Genomic DNA, 17,348 nt, shown 5'->3' on the forward strand with positions numbered 1-17,348 from the left:
TTGAGAACACAATTTAAAAACAAAACTGTTTTCTTTTGATTTTAAACGTCATCTTTTTTTTAAAGTTTCTTTTTTTCTACAAACTTTTTGGGTCATTTCTTCTCTCATTGCTCGTTGCCTTCTTCTCGTATTTTTGAAAGAAATCAAGCCACTTTGCTCAGGTTTCAAAGGGTTAAAACCACCAATGGTACTTCAACCAGTAATAAGATAAAGAAAAAGAGATATCCCGTATTAGAAACTGTCTAACTCTGTTCTTTTCCCTGTAAACACTGAAGACAAACACCAAAAACTTTTGTGAATTTTATTAAGAAAACAAAACCATTGGACATGATAAAAACCAAGCACTACTGATGGAATAAATAAGTCAAACCAAACCATAAATCTGTACAAGATCTAAACTGAAACAAAATGGTCCCAAGAAAAAAAAACAACATACAAGATTTTATATCTCACAGCTCTTTTTTGTTTTAAACACACAGTTATGAGCAAACTATAAGCAATCGGCTCAATCAGGTGAAAGCTACAACATAAGTGAGATTTTTTTTTAAACCAAGTGTACATAATGCTGTTTATAACTGTTAATGTCAATACAATAGCATTTTAAGTTCCAGCGCTGCTGGACTGGGAATGAGGTATATGCTAATCCATCCTCTAAACTGAGACAATTTTAAAAATTTCTTTTCTCTCCATCCATGTGAATGCTGATTTGCTGAAATCTGATCAAGTAATTCTGCGTATTAAAGTACTTCTTATAGCCCCTGTTACGTCATGACGTCATTGGTTTGCAGTGATTCAATTGATTTCAATCCATATCCGCGAGTAAATGTTAATGAAACTGAATCTTCCATGTGTGAGGTTGTACATTAGAGGTCACAGGTCTGAATCCGCACTATATATATATATGTGTGTGTGTATATATAAAGTTCAAGTAAATTGCACAAATCTGCACAAAAACCGAGAGCGTGCTTGATGCCACACGTGTATGGATTCAGCCAATAGACAGCACCTTGAAGGAGGATTAGAACCAATGCTTGAGCTAAAAGACTGGACCCTTCTGTCAGAGATAAGTAGTGACACACAGAACATGTACAGAGGTGGGAGGTGATTAAATACAAGTCATGATGGTGGACCAGACGGGAAAACCAGTCCCAGTAACTGTAACTGGTCGGTTTCTACTTCAGGGGAGGGGGGGGGGGACACCACATGAAGTACAAACAGATCAGCATCCGGGAACTCTGAATTATGAGGTTTGCAGATGTTAAAATATCCAGAATATAAAGTTCTTCTGGGTAGTGTTCAAATTCCAGTTTTTAACTGTTTAAAAGAAACAGTTCCACATTTTGGGAAAAACAATTTCAGGTCGGTGCAGTAAAGATGAAGCTACAGCTGCCAGGAGACGGTTAGCTTAGCTTAGCTTAAAGACTGGAAACGGGGAAACAGCTAGCCTTCGCATAACATGTGAAAAAACAAAAGGCCTTTTGATGCTACGCTGACTCAGAGAGCTTTAGCGCCCCATTTCGAAGAACTATCCATTCAAAGGTGGTGAAATTTTAGTTTTATGATGTAAATATCTGCTTTTATTTTATTTTCTGTTGGTTTTGCTAACAGACAGCCGGCTAGCCATGTTAACATGCGGAAACATTGCACCCACTTGCCCACCCATCAATGGTTAGCTAACGTTAGCCTTGACTGCTCTGCAGTGCACAACACATTGATCGGGTAGGAGCTAGCTAGCGGCTGTGAGATTGTACCCACCCTCTGATCCTCCCACAGGTAGCTCTGGTGAATACGCAGCTTCATTTTGAGCCGCAAAACCCCTTTAGCATTATTTACTATGTTAGCACTACTACCAGCTGTGCTGACACTGCTAACAGTAGTTAAAAATGCTAAAGGGGATGTGCATCTCAAAATTAAGCCACTACTCCAAGGAGTGCCCTGGGGTAGACTTGAGGAGGGTGGGCACAATGTTTCCACAGCAATGCTGTTCGGTTGGGATGGTGTTACAAGCGGTAATCGCCAAATGAGCTGCACAGCTAGCTAGTTCCCACCAGACCCGGGTGGTACACAGTGCAGAAAAGTGAGAAGCAGCAGAATGAACCTATGGTCAGACACGTGTACCTGGTCAAAAATATTCATGGTGTGTAATCGATTAATCGTTGACGTCCCTAATACAAATTAAACAAAGATACGTGTTAATTAGTGAGCTAATTCCGCCTACCAGCACCTCTAATGCTCACTAATTAAAACATTAAGTCTACAAGATTAATTTGTATAGAAACAGAAGCTTGAAAACAAATTTTATGTCGGGTATTCTTTGGACAGAAACTGGCTAGCTGTTATTTCAAGTCTTATGCTACGCTAACCTGTTATAGAGAGCAGCAGGAATGCGTTAGCATTTTAGCTGTCTGAGTTCCCTCATCTTGAGGTCAACAGGTTTTTGGTTAGAGGCCTGAAATAAGATCTGTGGTTAACACAAGCTGGAGAGACTTTAATGTTCTGTTCTATGACATAAAATAAGTCAGTAAACTTTAAGCATCTTAAAAGAGGTGGTTGCTAACAAGTGGCTAAAGGAGACTACAGAATGTCATCATGATCAACATGGCTTTGCCGCCTCGTTATGGTGGTAACGTTAAGTCATGCAACCGTGGTGTAGTTCATTATATCTTAACGCTTCAAATCTTGCTGAACAAAACATCTAAGTGTCAAAAATATTTGTTTGCCAGAGCTTGTTTTCTGCAATAATCCAAAATCCAATAAAAAAAAACCTGTTGCTTTTTGACGAGGGAACCAGGGCAATGCTAACATCTGGGTCGACCTACAGAAAAACGTCGCCCCTGCAGCACTCTCAGCGGCTGTTTTATGGGGGTTACTTTGCGCAAAGCCAGGCTAGCAGTTTCCCTTTGTTTCCAGGCTTTATGCTAAGCTAAGGTAAGCTAACGTAACTGGCTTCACATGTAACACGCAGACATGAGTGGTATCAACCCTCTCTTTTAACTCTAAATATTTCCCAAAATGTTGAATTATTCCTTTGAATAAAAACAAGTGTTGCAATTGAACATAAATCTTGGATAATGCTAATTAGTGATGATTATAAGGCAAAACAACAAAACAAAAACATGGCACCAAAATTGTATTTCGAAAACCTGCTTGACCTAAAACGTGTATTTAATCGTAGCAACTCAAGGCACACCTTCAGGATCTACGCTACCTGCCTTCACTACTTATCCAATCTTGACCAGTACCTTCTTCTTCTTCTACAAACCACAAACTAACTCACTTAAAAAAAACATGAATGGAGAACTTTTCATGGATAGAGAAAAAAGACTTCCACTACAGCAGCAAATCTATCTGTGATCGATTGTGACATACCATAACAGTGCATTGACCCTCCTGAGAAAAAAACCCTAAACGTTTCCTAAACAAATATAGAACATTAGTCTAACAGGAGGCGAATCGGGAGGATTGAAGTGACGTGGTCTTAGGGCGGAGGTTCCCCCCGCAGCCGCTGATCTGAGACCAGGTTAGCCTCGTGGGTATCCTGAGCTAAACCAGTAGCACTAAAACGTTTTGAAAAGCGGTCTCAGAGCAGCGCCCGGGATCAACCTCGTCCTAATCTCAGATCCCCAGTGTTAACTCTTTCTAGTCACAGATGCAGGTCAGTGTTTGTCGTCTGGCCTGGCGGTGGCTGGGGCTCGGCTGACGGCGCCGCCCCCCTGGTCACGGAGGGGACTGTAGCCCCGGGATTCAGAGCTTCTCTTGGCATTAGTGAAAAGGTGTGGAGAAACTGGAAGGAAGCACGGAGGGGACCAGTGAATAGAGGTAATATCCATTCTCCCTCTGTGGCAGAGGAGTGTTAGGGCAAGAGGAGGAGGAGGGGAAGAGAGACGTCCATTCTCCCTTTGGTATTGAGAGGGGGAGGTGGGGTAGTGAGAGGAGAGCCGGTGCATCCATTAGCCCTAAATTATCTAGAGTTAATGGAGGGAGGTGCAGAGGGAGGGAGGAGGAAGGGAGGGAGGAGAGGAATGACTCAGCCCCAAACATTTAACTCTCCTCAAAGTCCTGAGACGAGGACTCCACTTTGCTTTTCTTGCTGGGCGGAGCCTCCTCCTCTAGGTCCTATGAGAAAAAAATAAATGCGTCATTAAGACTCAGACATTTTTCTTTTGTTAAAACTCGTACAGAGCATGTACAATAGCAACTTTAATGCCAAGAAGAACATCGACATTTCCATGACAGTTAAGCTAACAGCATCTGCTGGGGTCACACTTTTAAAAGACCTTTTTAATAACACGTAGAATGTAATTTAATATTTATCGAATATCGATCTAATATATAAGTATGATGTAAACCAGTAGGGATGGTATGACCTAGAACTATTTTTCGTTATATCACATTCTTTCAGTACTTCTCAGCAGTATATAACAATAATTCCTTGAACTATGGTGCTTACTCACTCCACAAATTGCAGCACAGTCTACTGTTGCAACAAACCCACGACTGCCTACAGCAGATGAGAAAATATTTCCGACTTCAGTTAAACAGAATTTACAGCACACAAACCCTTGGGTTCATGCAGAAAGTATGTTTTTAACATGATCAAAAGGGAACTTGAAACAGGGATGTGCTCAATTAGTCGACTAAACCTGTGGTTTCCAACTTGTGGGTCGCGGGTCCATCCTGAAAGGACCGCAAGTGACTCGCAAACGTGTCAAGTTTGTAAAACAAAGCACCTTTTATTTTGAAGTACAGTAAATTTTTGGCACAGAGCTTTTATTTTGAAGTTCTATTTCCTGCTGTAGAGTGAGTAACTAACGGAGAGCTCCTTGTCAGAGACACCAAACTAGCTCGACTACATGGCCAAATGCAAGTATGACCTTGAAGTAATGAGGAGAAAGAAGAGATTAACAGTTAAATGTTGCTCTCCTTGCTAGCTGGCACCAGGAACAGGTCTGCGAGTGGGTTTAACTTAGTCCTACACAGTTTAGTTGTAATTAAAACAAGACCTGGTGATTGAAAAATGTGATCAACGATTTCAAACAGCTCTTAAAACATACGCAATATTTTTCAGACAATGTTCAAAGCGCTAGTGCGTTGGATTTAGTGGCATCTAGTGGTGAGGTTGCAGACTGCAGCCAGCTGAAACTTGTGTATGCCACGCATGCAGGGTCCAAAACTAACACTCGCCACTCGCCAATTACGGGTAGATTTTGTCTCTGGCCGGTAAATTTTTAAGACCACTCGCAACTCTGGCGAGTTATGCATTTTTGTTACTGTAGAACGGTGCTGGTATCGGCTGGTTTCCTGGCAGAGTAATGTGTATTTCAAGCAGAGACAATCTTTGGTCATGTAACGCCAGGGCCGCCCGTGGAAGCGCTGTGAATAGCCTCGAAGCGCCTCGAAGCGAAGCCAGTTTCCTTTCGGCGCCCACGTTAACCAATTGTGTCATCCACACCGGCTGCGGAGCTGCCCTGCAGTGATCGTTTCAGCGTCTGGTCTATTTTCTGCGCGAGCCGCGAGCGAATGTGTCAAGCTGGGCAGTTACCCATGATGGAAAAACAGCCCCAAATGTGACAGAGACAACAGCTGGGAGCAGAACCGCTTGTCGACCGGCGTGGAGAAATGCGCATCTGATGTGAACGGGCTTACGCGAGAATTTCGGTGCACTGCGATCGCTGCCCAAACGTACCTGAACAGCTGAGCACACAGGTATGTGTTGTGTCAGAGGAGAAACAAGCCGTTCACATTTCTCTCTTTGTGGCAGGTAACCATCCATAAACCTCAACACACTTTAGGGACTGTTCTTTACTTGTATGTTAATCAGTTGGTGCAGTTTCACTTCAAAATGACTGAACAACTTTCACTTGTATTGGAGTAATATTTGACCAAGAGTATCTTTACTTTCACTCAAGTCATGTCGTTGAATACTTTGTCCACCACTGGTCAGACATTCATGTTTGTATAGGGCAGGCCCTGCTGTTGCAGTCTGGTCGAGCTAAAATGTTATGTCTCAACTGTCCAAAGGGGACTGAAGTCAGTGATTCATATAAAATTCCTTAATAAAAGATTCTTTTTGCACTGTAGTAAGAATACTACATAATTTATTAACCCAAATATTACACTTAACTGTTGAAACAGTCATTCATATTTTAGCATACATTATACTAATATTAGTGCACACTATTAAAATATTGATTGAGAATCGCATACAAGACCCAAATGACATGCTAAATAATACTGATAGCAAATTACAACACTTAAAAGCAATTTTTATTTGGTTGGCCTTTTTTTTTCACTTACCAGCCAGCCTGGCTGGTAAGTGAAAAAGTTAGTTTTGGACCCTGCAAGCATGTAGGAATACTACTGTGGCTGATGTGAAAACATGTATGTCCCTATACAGAGCCAGAGTTTGATTTGTCCATTCTGGGCTACTGTAGATACAACAGTGTGGAGTTTGTACATATAAACAGCTCTGTCTACAAGGTACTGAAAACGCAACAGTTCTTATTTTTAGGTTATTATAAACTAATGGAAACATAGTTATGAATTATGTTTTATTTCTGCCCATAGCTGCCCTTAAATCCTACACACTGGACCTTTAAGGTTAGCATACTTTGTGTGGAAGCTAACAGGGGATTAAAAAAAGCATAATGCATTCAGGCCTGGTGTTTGTTGTGTTGAGATATTTACAACTTTTATTAAACAGGCACACTGTCGCACACATGCTCCAAGGACATGTTGTTATTCAAGGTCCTGCTGTATCTGTGCGACTATAAATATCTACTTAACATTCACTGAGTGCCCGGGGCCAACGTATAATATGGTGTGGCTGTTAAAGCAGCAGCTACAGAGGAAAGGGATAAATGTTGATAAATCAGACACGGATTTTGTTTGTTTTCTGGATTTTCTTAAGTTTTGTTTGTCCTGGTTTTCAGAGTTCTGCCTCCAAACCAAAAATGTTTGTTTGCAGTGTTCACGGAATTTAAAATTTAAGCAACATCGTGGTTACATCTCTTCCTCACACTTCACTGTCAACAGTTTGAAGTGTTGGGGAATTTGTCAGGAAGACATGGAGCTTTACATGATGATAATTTCTGGGACAAGTTTAGAAATCGCAGCTATGATTCGTCAAAACCTGAACACATACGATTGCAAGTACCTGCACGGCCAGATACCATTACAGGAAGTGAGAAAATGCGTCTTGAGTGTAGTTTATAAGCCGTGTTCGTACCTGAGTGGCTTTGTTGTCTGAAGAGTCCCTCTCCCCTGAGGACAGACTGTCTCTCTTGGCACTTTGTGCTCTCTCTGAGGTCTCTGATGACGGGGTGGTCTTACCTGAGGAGTTTTTAACACATCAACAAATCAGAACAGGAGCATGTTTATTCATCTGGCAGTAAACACAGCGGAGGACTGAGATATGTATCTGAGAGAAGACATGTTGTAGCTGCAGACACCTGTTTTCTGACCCTTTAATGACACACTGTGGTGAAGAGAAGTAACTGCACACTAACATGGAGTCAGCGGAGACACAAACTAAAGGTCAGTTGAGTTTAACTTTCTTTTTATTCTGTGGACTTTTACTCGTCTTTTGTTAGTTTGTTTTGTTTTTAATATTTTACTGTCTTATTGTTGTAATATTCTAGTCTTGCAAAACTTTCCGTTTAGTTGTTTGTGTTGTCCTTTAAATTGTGTCTGCGTCATTCCAATTTTGCCATGTCACGCACTTTAGGCTGCGTGTTTGTATGAGAGGTGCCACATAAATAAAGTTGAGTTAACGAACAGATCCTGAATCAATCAGATCGATCAACAGGAAATTATCAGTAAACATTTTGATTATTTACACTTTCTGAAATAAGAATATTTGCTGTTTTCAGTCTTCAGTCATGGTTGATTTTTTAAAAATTATTAATTTATCTTTTACATTTTCTCAATCCAACAGTTGTCGTACAGTCATGAGCTGCAGCCCTACTCTTCATTACTGGCTTCATCCATCTGTTAAGCGAAGGCTTTTTGTTATTCACACAGAGGCGTCTTTGAAGATTTAATGAATGACAGTCGTGTGTGATGGACACATTTTCTTTTTAAATTTCATCATTTAAAGATATCAGATAGCAAATTCTGCTGCCTGTCTTATAATGTTCGACAGTGCACGAGCGTTGAATGACAATCAGTCCCTCTGGGATTCTGCGTGCTGATTTTGGGATTGTTGCAACTTGATTTCAAGTCATTTATGTTGCCATGTTTTTCAAGCATTTTTTTGCAATTAAACTGTGAGGGCACGAGGAAACTGCAGAAATACTGGCGATGCTGACTTGTATTTCGAGCTTATTATTATGAGCATTCAGTATTTCACTGTTTTCCGAAAGAATCAGAATCTATTCATGATCACCAACTGTTTGACGCAGCGCTTGAGGACCATCTCCTTGAGCTGCTCTCCCTCCTGCTCTCATTTCGCGCTGACACGATTAGGAGGAACATTTTTGTAAACTATTTTGAGAACAGATTCATTGTAAAGTCATTTTTCAAGCAAAGACGCACAGCTTCCAGCTTCTTAATTGTGACGTCCTGCTGCTTTTCTCTGTCTTACATGATAAAATTATTTGCTTATTTCGTCTGACCAAAAGTCCGAAACATCATGTGAAGACATCACGTTGGGCTTGATGAAGCTTTACTGGGCATTTTTCACCATTTTCTGATATGTCATAGATTAAACAATTACCCAAGAGAATAATCCAAAGATTGTGATTGAGCGATATGACAGTATATACCGTGTAATGTGTCCCTCGATAGAGACTTGGCAAAACCGTTTGTACCGCAGGAGCTACTCAGGACAGGCTGAGCAGCAAGTCAGGGCTGGATCTTACGCGATCTTGTAATTCTTGCAAAACCAGCTGCCTCGCAGTGTTAACGTGACTTGGGCAGTTGAAAATACAGAAACCCGTAACACTTGAAAGAACCGACCTCAGGAACCTTAAAGCTTCTACTCTGAACAAAGTTTAGTTTTACCAATTTGAGTTTTTTTATTTTTTAAATCAATCATTCTCTGATGTGAGGCAGCTGTTTTTTGTTTGTCCATAAGTTCCAAATAAAAGAAGAAAATAACCATACTGCACTACATCACATTTGATTATTTTAAACCAGTTCTTAATTGACTTTACAAAACAATTACTGTATCATGATATATACTTTTACATTGATATAAAGACAATGACGGAGCATGTACGAAGATTTTGGTCATATCTCCCACCGCTACAAAAGATTAACCAATGGAGAAAATACTCGTTAGCTGCAGCCCTACTTTTATTTTAGTCATATTTCCTCACAGGCTGTATGTGAAGTGTTTTTTACAGCATATTTATTTATTCATCCACGCAGCTGGCATGAGTAAATAAATGCCAAAGATCCAGAAAATAAGAGGCCTCGCAAGTGGTTGCACAAGGGTTTGTTTTGTTTGTAGAAAAGGGAAAAAAAATATCACGGATGTGAGAAGAATCTACTCAGAAACTTAAAACGGTCATATTCAAAGTGTTTCATGATTTATCTATTATACTGTTTTAATTTATTAGGAGCACAAGAGATGCTAAATGAGTAATTAATGTGTGTGATTAAGTGTTTAACATGTTCACTCTCTCCTGCTTTTCTCTTTAACTGACAGCATTCAGTTGAGACTGTGCTGTGTTTTAAGTGTTACAGAAATGTTCATAGCTCTTCACTAGTACGACTGTCAGTTATTCAGACATGAGACCAACATGTTGAGTCGCCATCAGGTCCATGTCTGAGAGTGTTGGAGGAGGAAGAAGGTTGGCGGTTAAAGTTGTATTTAACTATGAGGTGGAAGTAGTCTTTTAAATTGTCTCTCAGTGCGATGTCGTTGGTCCTGTCGTTACAAGACAGAGACAAAATTAGAGCGGCAAAACAAAAACAGGAAGTGGTTAATCATCCATCCAATGAGGCGTACAGCTACACTGACACCTGCTAGCCGTCCTCTCTGAGTTGGAAATAACAGTGAAGAGACCGTTGGTAATGTCAGATGTGTGTGTGTGTGAGAGTGTGTGTGAGTGTCTGACCCCTCTTGCTGTCCGGGCTCTGGTCAGTCTTGCCCTCGCTGTTCTCGCGGTGAGACGTTGCGGTGGGCTCCGGGGCGGGGCTGGTGCTACAACTGTTTTCCTGTTTGACTGGAGATGAGTCGGCGATGGAGCTCTGGTTGCTGTTGTCATCTGGAAAAGACAGAGATGGAGTCATTTTAGGTGGTTTATGTTATTAGGAGATTGTCAAACACTGATCTTGAGACACAAAACATAATATTTTTTTGTCGTTTTGTGTTGGATTTTTTTCATCAGTGTGTCATTTTTCATGTAAGACGCATAAAAACCGTCAGGAGCAGTGGGTACAAATGTCTCAAAGCACAGGTACTTCAAGTATCTGCAGGTTTTAACACTTTAAAATGCTACAGTTCATTTCTAAACTCATTTTAAACTGTCAATGCCTGAGACAAGAAAGGGTGTGGCTGTCTTAAGAAGAAGCAACCACTTCCTCCAGGATTTCACAGACTCTTTTTGGGGTTGCTGCAGCTTAAAATTTGTGATTTCATGACAGCTTTTCTTAAACAAATTGCAATGCTATGTTTTTTAGCATTGGGAAAATTGCAATTGTTTTTGTATTATTTAGTAAAATCAAAGAATAAAACGGCCCTGTACTGAGTTTGTGACATCACCCAATGTTACCACTTCACCAGCATGTTTAAGCTAACACTTGATTCTTCGAGCAATATGTAGATCTGGAGGCAGCAGCCTCGGTCAGGTTGATTTGTCTAATCTGTTGTCGACGTGCTTCAGTCGTTCTCTGGGTACGTTTTGCGGTAGTTAAGTATTTAATGTCAATCGATGAATTTCATTTGTGTTCCACCACGATGTTGCACATGCTGCTGAACAGTTTAGTGCTGCTTTTGTGCAGAATATCAGGGAACGCCTTGCTCAGTCTTCGGCAGTAATTTTCTTGGGGAATGTGAGATGTTCATGTCGCGAATGTCTGCGTCGACACGACCAGAAACTGAAGTTTGGTGATATTGCAGTGATCGGACAAAAGTGCAAGGTTGCGCAGAATTCGTGGGGGCTATGACTTTGATTTGTGATCGCAACATCGTGGAGCGGCTGAGCAACAGATTAAAAAAAAAAAGTTTTGTGAATGTCTCTTTGTAGGATTTTAAAGATCTTCCTTATAGTCAACAAATCCTGTGACAAGATCAAAACCATCTGTTAATGCATCTACTAACAAGCAGAGCCTGATCTGTGCCATAGAGCTCCATTGTTGTCCAAAAACTATTTAAAACACATCATTGAGCCACACTGTTGCACAAACATTATATATATATATTTTTTTAAAGATATACATCTACAGTAGGAGCCAATGGGCTTGGAGCTGAGAGCCACAGGCAGACGTCAGAACGTATTTAGAGATGGGCTAACAGGATGCTGATTTTCGGCTTTTCATTGGATTTGTTGGCAGTAAGAAAAGCACAGAATATCACCGGCCGTGTCCGTAAAGATTTTCAGTACGTACCGTGCATGTCCATCATTCCCGGAGAGGAACTGTTCTCTGGAGTCGTCAACTCTGAGCCGTATTTCTCATCTTTACCCTTCTTCTTATTTTTGTTTTTCTACAATGAGAGAAAAAGTCACTATTAAAACACACAATAGAGAAAATAAAGATACATTTAGCTCTTGACATTAAGGGAGAAAATATTCTTTTGTATATAAAAGGACCTGTTACACAGTGTGTTTAAGGCTTTACTGTAACTGACTATTAATATCACTTAGAGAGGCAGAACTCACATCATCTGATTTGGGCTCCGTCACTGGCACCCACTTGTAGATGCGAAGGGACGTGTCTCCAACAGTCACCCATTTCTTCTCCCTGTGTAGGAGCGAACACAAGCTCACTCAAAGGCACCATACATTACATTATTGCCCCCGGCATTTCTAAATTAAGACACTGTGACTTGACGTAAAGCAAAGACAAGAACGCAGCTCGCTGTCACAAAGAACACAGTCATTCTATAAATAATATAATACATATAAAGGGTTCCTGGTGGGCTATCATGGTGACATTAGTTTAAGAGTACAGGCTGCAAATTATTATTTTTACTCTTCATCATTTTTTCAACCATTTAGTCCACAAATTGTCAGACAACATTTATAAATGGCCATCTCAATTTTCCCGCAGCCAATTATTACATTGTCAGATTGCCTCCAACCAACAGCCCAAACTTGAATAAATTAAATATAAAATGATATAAAGCCAAGAAGAGCAAATTATCATATTTTAGAGGCTGGAGTCGGTGAGTGTTTGGCATTTTTGTTTAATAAATGACTTAATATCTGTCTGTGAATGGAAAATATTGTGATTAGCGCAGCAGGAGACATATGATGTTAATAATAAATAGACACTAAAATCACTACTGAATCCCAAAGGCTCATTATGTCTCTGAGTACAATTACACTACAGCAGATAAAATACTTTTAAAGACATCACATCAGGCTTTAGGAACATTTTCTGGCATTTTGTGAACTGAAATGAATAATTAAGAAAATAACTGGCACATTAGCTGATGATGAAAATACTTGTTAGATGCAGCCAGAAAATAATTTGGCTATAAAATGTTAGAAAATTGTAAAAAAATCTCCCAAAGCTTTGGTTGATAAATTTAAATGTTGTATTTTGTTCAGGTATTTATGCATAATTTTTACAACAGTGGTCAGTTACTTTATTCCAATCTAATAATCATTTAATCAAATAATAATTTTAGCTTAAATTAAAATTCAGAAACATTGACTCATTGAAAATAACAATGGGAATGAGTTATGACAACAAACTATGAATTAAAATCAAAAGGAATATTGTTTAGGGCTGCAACTAATGAATCCTTATTGATCTATCTACAGATTATTTGCTCCCTTGATTGATTGTTTGGTCAAAGAAATGTAAGACTATACTAAAAATCTTCATCACAACTTGACACTGACCATTCAAACGTCTCGTTTTGTCTGATCAACAATCCAAAACCCAAAGATCACCAAGAAAACCATCAAATTCTCACATTAAAAGAGCTGAAACCAGAAGTTTTATAGACTGTCTTTTCTTAAAAACAACTTAAATGATTAATCAGTTGGCAACATGGCTGCCGATTTAATTTTCTTACCAAGCTGACTAATTGTTTCAGCTCCAAAATTATGATTAAAATAACAAAACCACACTAAAATTTACAACAGGATACTGTTAAAGTCATAACATATGATACAATAAACACAAATATTCGAATTAGAGCTGCAACCAACATATTTATCAATTAATCTGTGGATTATTTTCTTGATTAATCGGTTAAACATTTGGTCTATAAAATGTCATAAAGTTGAGAAAGTGCCTATCATGTGTCCAAATGTCTTATTTTGTACAATCAACACTCAAAAACTGGGAATTTTGGGCATTTTGGATTCTAGAAAATTGACTTAAACAATTTAATAAATCATCTAAACTGTCACTAAATCATTTTCTGCTCAGTGACTAATGGGTCAGCAATTGATTGTCCGGCAGTGGTGGACCAAGTATTCAGTTCATTTAAGTATGTCTCAGTAAAATGTACTTAACGTGTCAAAGTAGGCCTCCCCATTATTCAGCTGGTGGTATAGTACTGGATATAATAGTATTGTAATAATATCAGTGCTAAGTTAATGTGCAGGTAGCATTTAGTTAGTTAAAGTGGAGCAAACAGCACTTAACATTCTATAATCAACTGTATATATTTACATATCATTTATTGTGTGTTAAAACTTGATGTGACAAATAAAATATTTACCATTAAAGTGAAGTTAAGTTTGATTATAAAGTTGTATAAAATGGAAATACTCAAGTAAAGTACAATTTTGTTATAGACGTTCTTCAGTACAGAGCTTGAGATGACATACATGTCAGTAAGTATTGTGTTTAGACAGCTTAGCAGCACACAGTGTTAGCTTACATTACAGCAACACAAAACAAAAATCATACATTTATATATTTGTACCTGAAAGCTTAACATCCAGTTTGACAATGCGTTTTATTTTTAATTTTAAAAGTTGACCATTAAATTAACATTATTTCCAAAACACTAACTTCTCCTGACTTTGGCCTGGTTTGATTAAACCACCTGATAACTTAAAATTGTTGCTGATTAATCGACTAATTGTTTCATTGTGAAACAGTGGAGGAAGTGTATTCAGTTCATTTACTTACAGTAAAAGGCCTTCATTTACAATACCACTTAAGTATGTATCAGTTAAAGTTTAAAATTACTCATAATTCCCTGAGAGTTATGCTGTTGGATATATTATTGTTTTATTATCAGTACTAGATTAATGTGAAAGTAGCATTTAGTTGCTTAATACGCAAGGAGCACTTTATATTTCATATATATTCATAATTTGTATGTATTTACACACGTGGCAATATAAAGAAACTTTTTTTAGCTAGTTGAGTAGCATTCATAGTGTTAGCTTACATTACAGCAACAAAAAACAAAAAATAAACAACCCAAATTAAATAATTAACATTTTTAAAATGTTATATTTGTACCCAAAAGCTTAAAACCCAGTTTGACAATGTGTTTTATTTTTAATTTCAAAAAAGACTTATTAACTATTATTTTAAACGACCTGACTTTGATCTGGGGATGTCTGATTAAACCACCAATGAATGAATTTGTTGCTGATTAATTTTACGCAGATCAACTAATTGCTTAGATTACTGACTAATAGTTTCAGCCGGAAGTGGTGGAGGAAGTATTCAGTTAATTAACTTAAAGTAAAAGTCCTGCATTAAAGGGAGAAACTTTTGTTGCTAGTTTAGTAGCACAGTGTTAGCTTACATTACAGCAAGTAAACAGAAAATAAACAACCTAAATTAAAAAATTAAAATTTTATTAAATTATATATTTGTACCCGAAAGCTTAAAATCCAGTTTGACGATGTGTTTTATTTTCAATCTTAAAAAAAGGACGGTTAAATTAACAATATTTTAAAACCACTAACTTCTCCTGACTTTGACCTGGGGACGTTTGATTAAACCACCTGATAAAAAACAACGCCGTGTTAATGCTGCCGCCGGGCGGAGTTACCCGCCTAAACGAGCCTAAATATGTCGCCGACTCTAACATGTGAAGATGAGGAGGGTTAAATGTGTTTAAAGTGTGTTCTTGTTGTGTTAAACGTGAAGACTGAGTGAGTACGTGTTGAGCCATGCACTCCTGTTAGCCTACTTCCCTCTCCCAACCCCCACCGAGCCTCCTCCGTCTCTCTCGGACCTAAAGGGCGACTCAAAGCGCTTAATTTAAAACTCCACACGGACTAAACTCCTCCGACTCCGGAGCGCCGTCGTCAAAATGTTTCGCCGTCAACACTTTGAGAGGTTTCGGCCCTCAAACAGCCGCTACGGGCTCAAACAGCGGGCAGCAATGGCTTCATGTGACTGCATCGAAATGGCTTCTGGGTTCAACCCTTTCGCCGTTTAGAGAAAAAAACCCGGGTACATGATGTTATATGTCGGATCCTCAGCCGCCAGACGACGGGCTGAGGCGGTGCACCGCGCTAGTGCGCCCCGGTGCAACCTGAGCTGCAAGTACATCTGCCGTGAATCCTCCGTTCACAAATCATCCTTTTCTTTCAATTCCATCCCGTCTCCTTCCCTCTCCTCCCCCAACAAGCCCGAGCCTTTCTCGTGTTAGATAACCGAGCCCGCTTCTTTCCCTCTTCCTCTTACCATTTTCGTACTTTCTCAATAGCGGCCATAACCCTCTTGATGTCATCTTTCGCCCTGCTCCGGGTCTCAGCTCGGACCGACCTGCCCGACATTGCCGCGGTGGGTATAATATTTTTAAAGCTCAGCCGGCAGTTCAGACACAATGCAAACAGTAGAGCGCACAGAGGAGCCACTGCGCATGCGCCGACTGATAGAGCAGAGAGGGGGGTGGGTGGGGGGGTGGCTGCAGCTGCACTGTGAAGACAGATGTGTCTCCCTGCTGTGTGTGTGTGTGTGTGTGTGTGTGTGTGTGTGTGTGGAGGAGAACAAAGAGGCTGCTGCTGCTCCCTCATCCAACTCAAACACCCCCAAAACTAACACAAGTTCAGGCCGAAACTTTCAGGTCTGTCTGCTGAGGCCTGAGAGTAACGGCGGGGGAAGTAATCACGTCATTTACACCAGTAAAAGTACTCAAACACTACTGTAACATTACTCTGTTACAAGTAAAATAATGTCCTTGTCCTGCATTGAAAATAGAGTAAAAGTAAAATACTTAAGTAAAAGTCCAGCATGGAAAATGTAGTTTGAGTACTGGTACCACACTGTGGAAAATACTCTGTTACAAATAAATATCCTGCGTTGAAAATGTAGTTAAAGTACTCATACCACAATGTGAAAATACTCTGTTACAAGTAAAAGTTAAAAATGTTGTTGAAGTACTATCACAACAGTAAAAATACTCCATTACAAGTAAAATTCAACAAGGCAAATGTAATAAAAGTACTAACACCCCACTGTGAAAATACTCTGTTACAAATAAAAGTCCAGCACTGTAAATAGAGTAAAACTAAAAAAAAACAACAGCTTCGTAATAAGTAAAAGCCCAGCATGGAAAATGTAGTTTAAGTACTAATACCATGCTGTAAAAATACTCGGTTACAAGTAAAAGTCCTGAACTGAAAATATAGTAAAAGTACTAATACCACACTGTCAAAGTACTCCATTACAAATAAAAGTCCAGCAATGTAAATGTAGTAGAAGTACTTGTACCACACTGTAAAAATAGTATGATACAAATGAATATCTTGCGTTGAAAATGTAATTAAAGTATTAATACCACACAACAAATATACTCTGATAGAAGTAAAAGTACTAATACTACTCTCTAAAAGTCCTGGTTTGAAAATGTAGTTTAAGTACAGTACTGCTCTGTAGTGAAAGTACTCATGCCACACTATCAATATACTCCGTTACAAGTCCTGCACTGAAAATAGAGTAAAAATACAAATACTACACTGTGAAAGTACTTAGTTATAAGTAAAAGGCACGCAGTGAAAATGTAAAAGAACTAATACCACACCAAACATCATATTTTATAAACTCTTTATATGTTTTGTGTGTGAAAATCTTATTCTGAAAAGTAACTAGTAACTAAATTTGTAGATAAATACAGTGTAGAATAAAGTACAATAGTTCCTCTGAATTTTAGTGATGTAGTTTACAGCAGCATGAAAATGAAACACTAAAGTACAAGTACCTCAGGTTTGTACTTCAGTACAGTACTTGAGTAAATGTACTTAGTT

At 39.0% G+C, this 17,348-nt stretch overlaps 1 protein-coding gene across 1 annotated transcript; it reads right to left on the reverse strand.

Annotated features, from left to right (window-relative positions):
* Positions 1-287: 287 nt before the first annotated feature.
* On the reverse strand, positions 288-15,937 carry bcl7a (BAF chromatin remodeling complex subunit BCL7A). Its single transcript, XM_049604499.1, has 6 exons — positions 15,787-15,937; positions 11,829-11,910; positions 11,557-11,653; positions 10,065-10,214; positions 7,229-7,332; positions 288-4,116 (listed from the first exon to the last, which is right to left on the reverse strand). The coding sequence occupies exons 1-6, from the start codon at positions 15,876-15,878 to the stop codon at positions 4,042-4,044; spliced, it is 600 nt and encodes a 199-aa protein (XP_049460456.1). The 5' UTR covers positions 15,879-15,937; the 3' UTR covers positions 288-4,041.
* Positions 15,938-17,348: the final 1,411 nt, after the last annotated feature.

This window comes from Epinephelus fuscoguttatus, linkage group LG18, assembly GCF_011397635.1.
Source record: "Epinephelus fuscoguttatus linkage group LG18, E.fuscoguttatus.final_Chr_v1".
Taxonomy (NCBI): Eukaryota; Metazoa; Chordata; class Actinopteri; order Perciformes; family Serranidae; genus Epinephelus; species Epinephelus fuscoguttatus.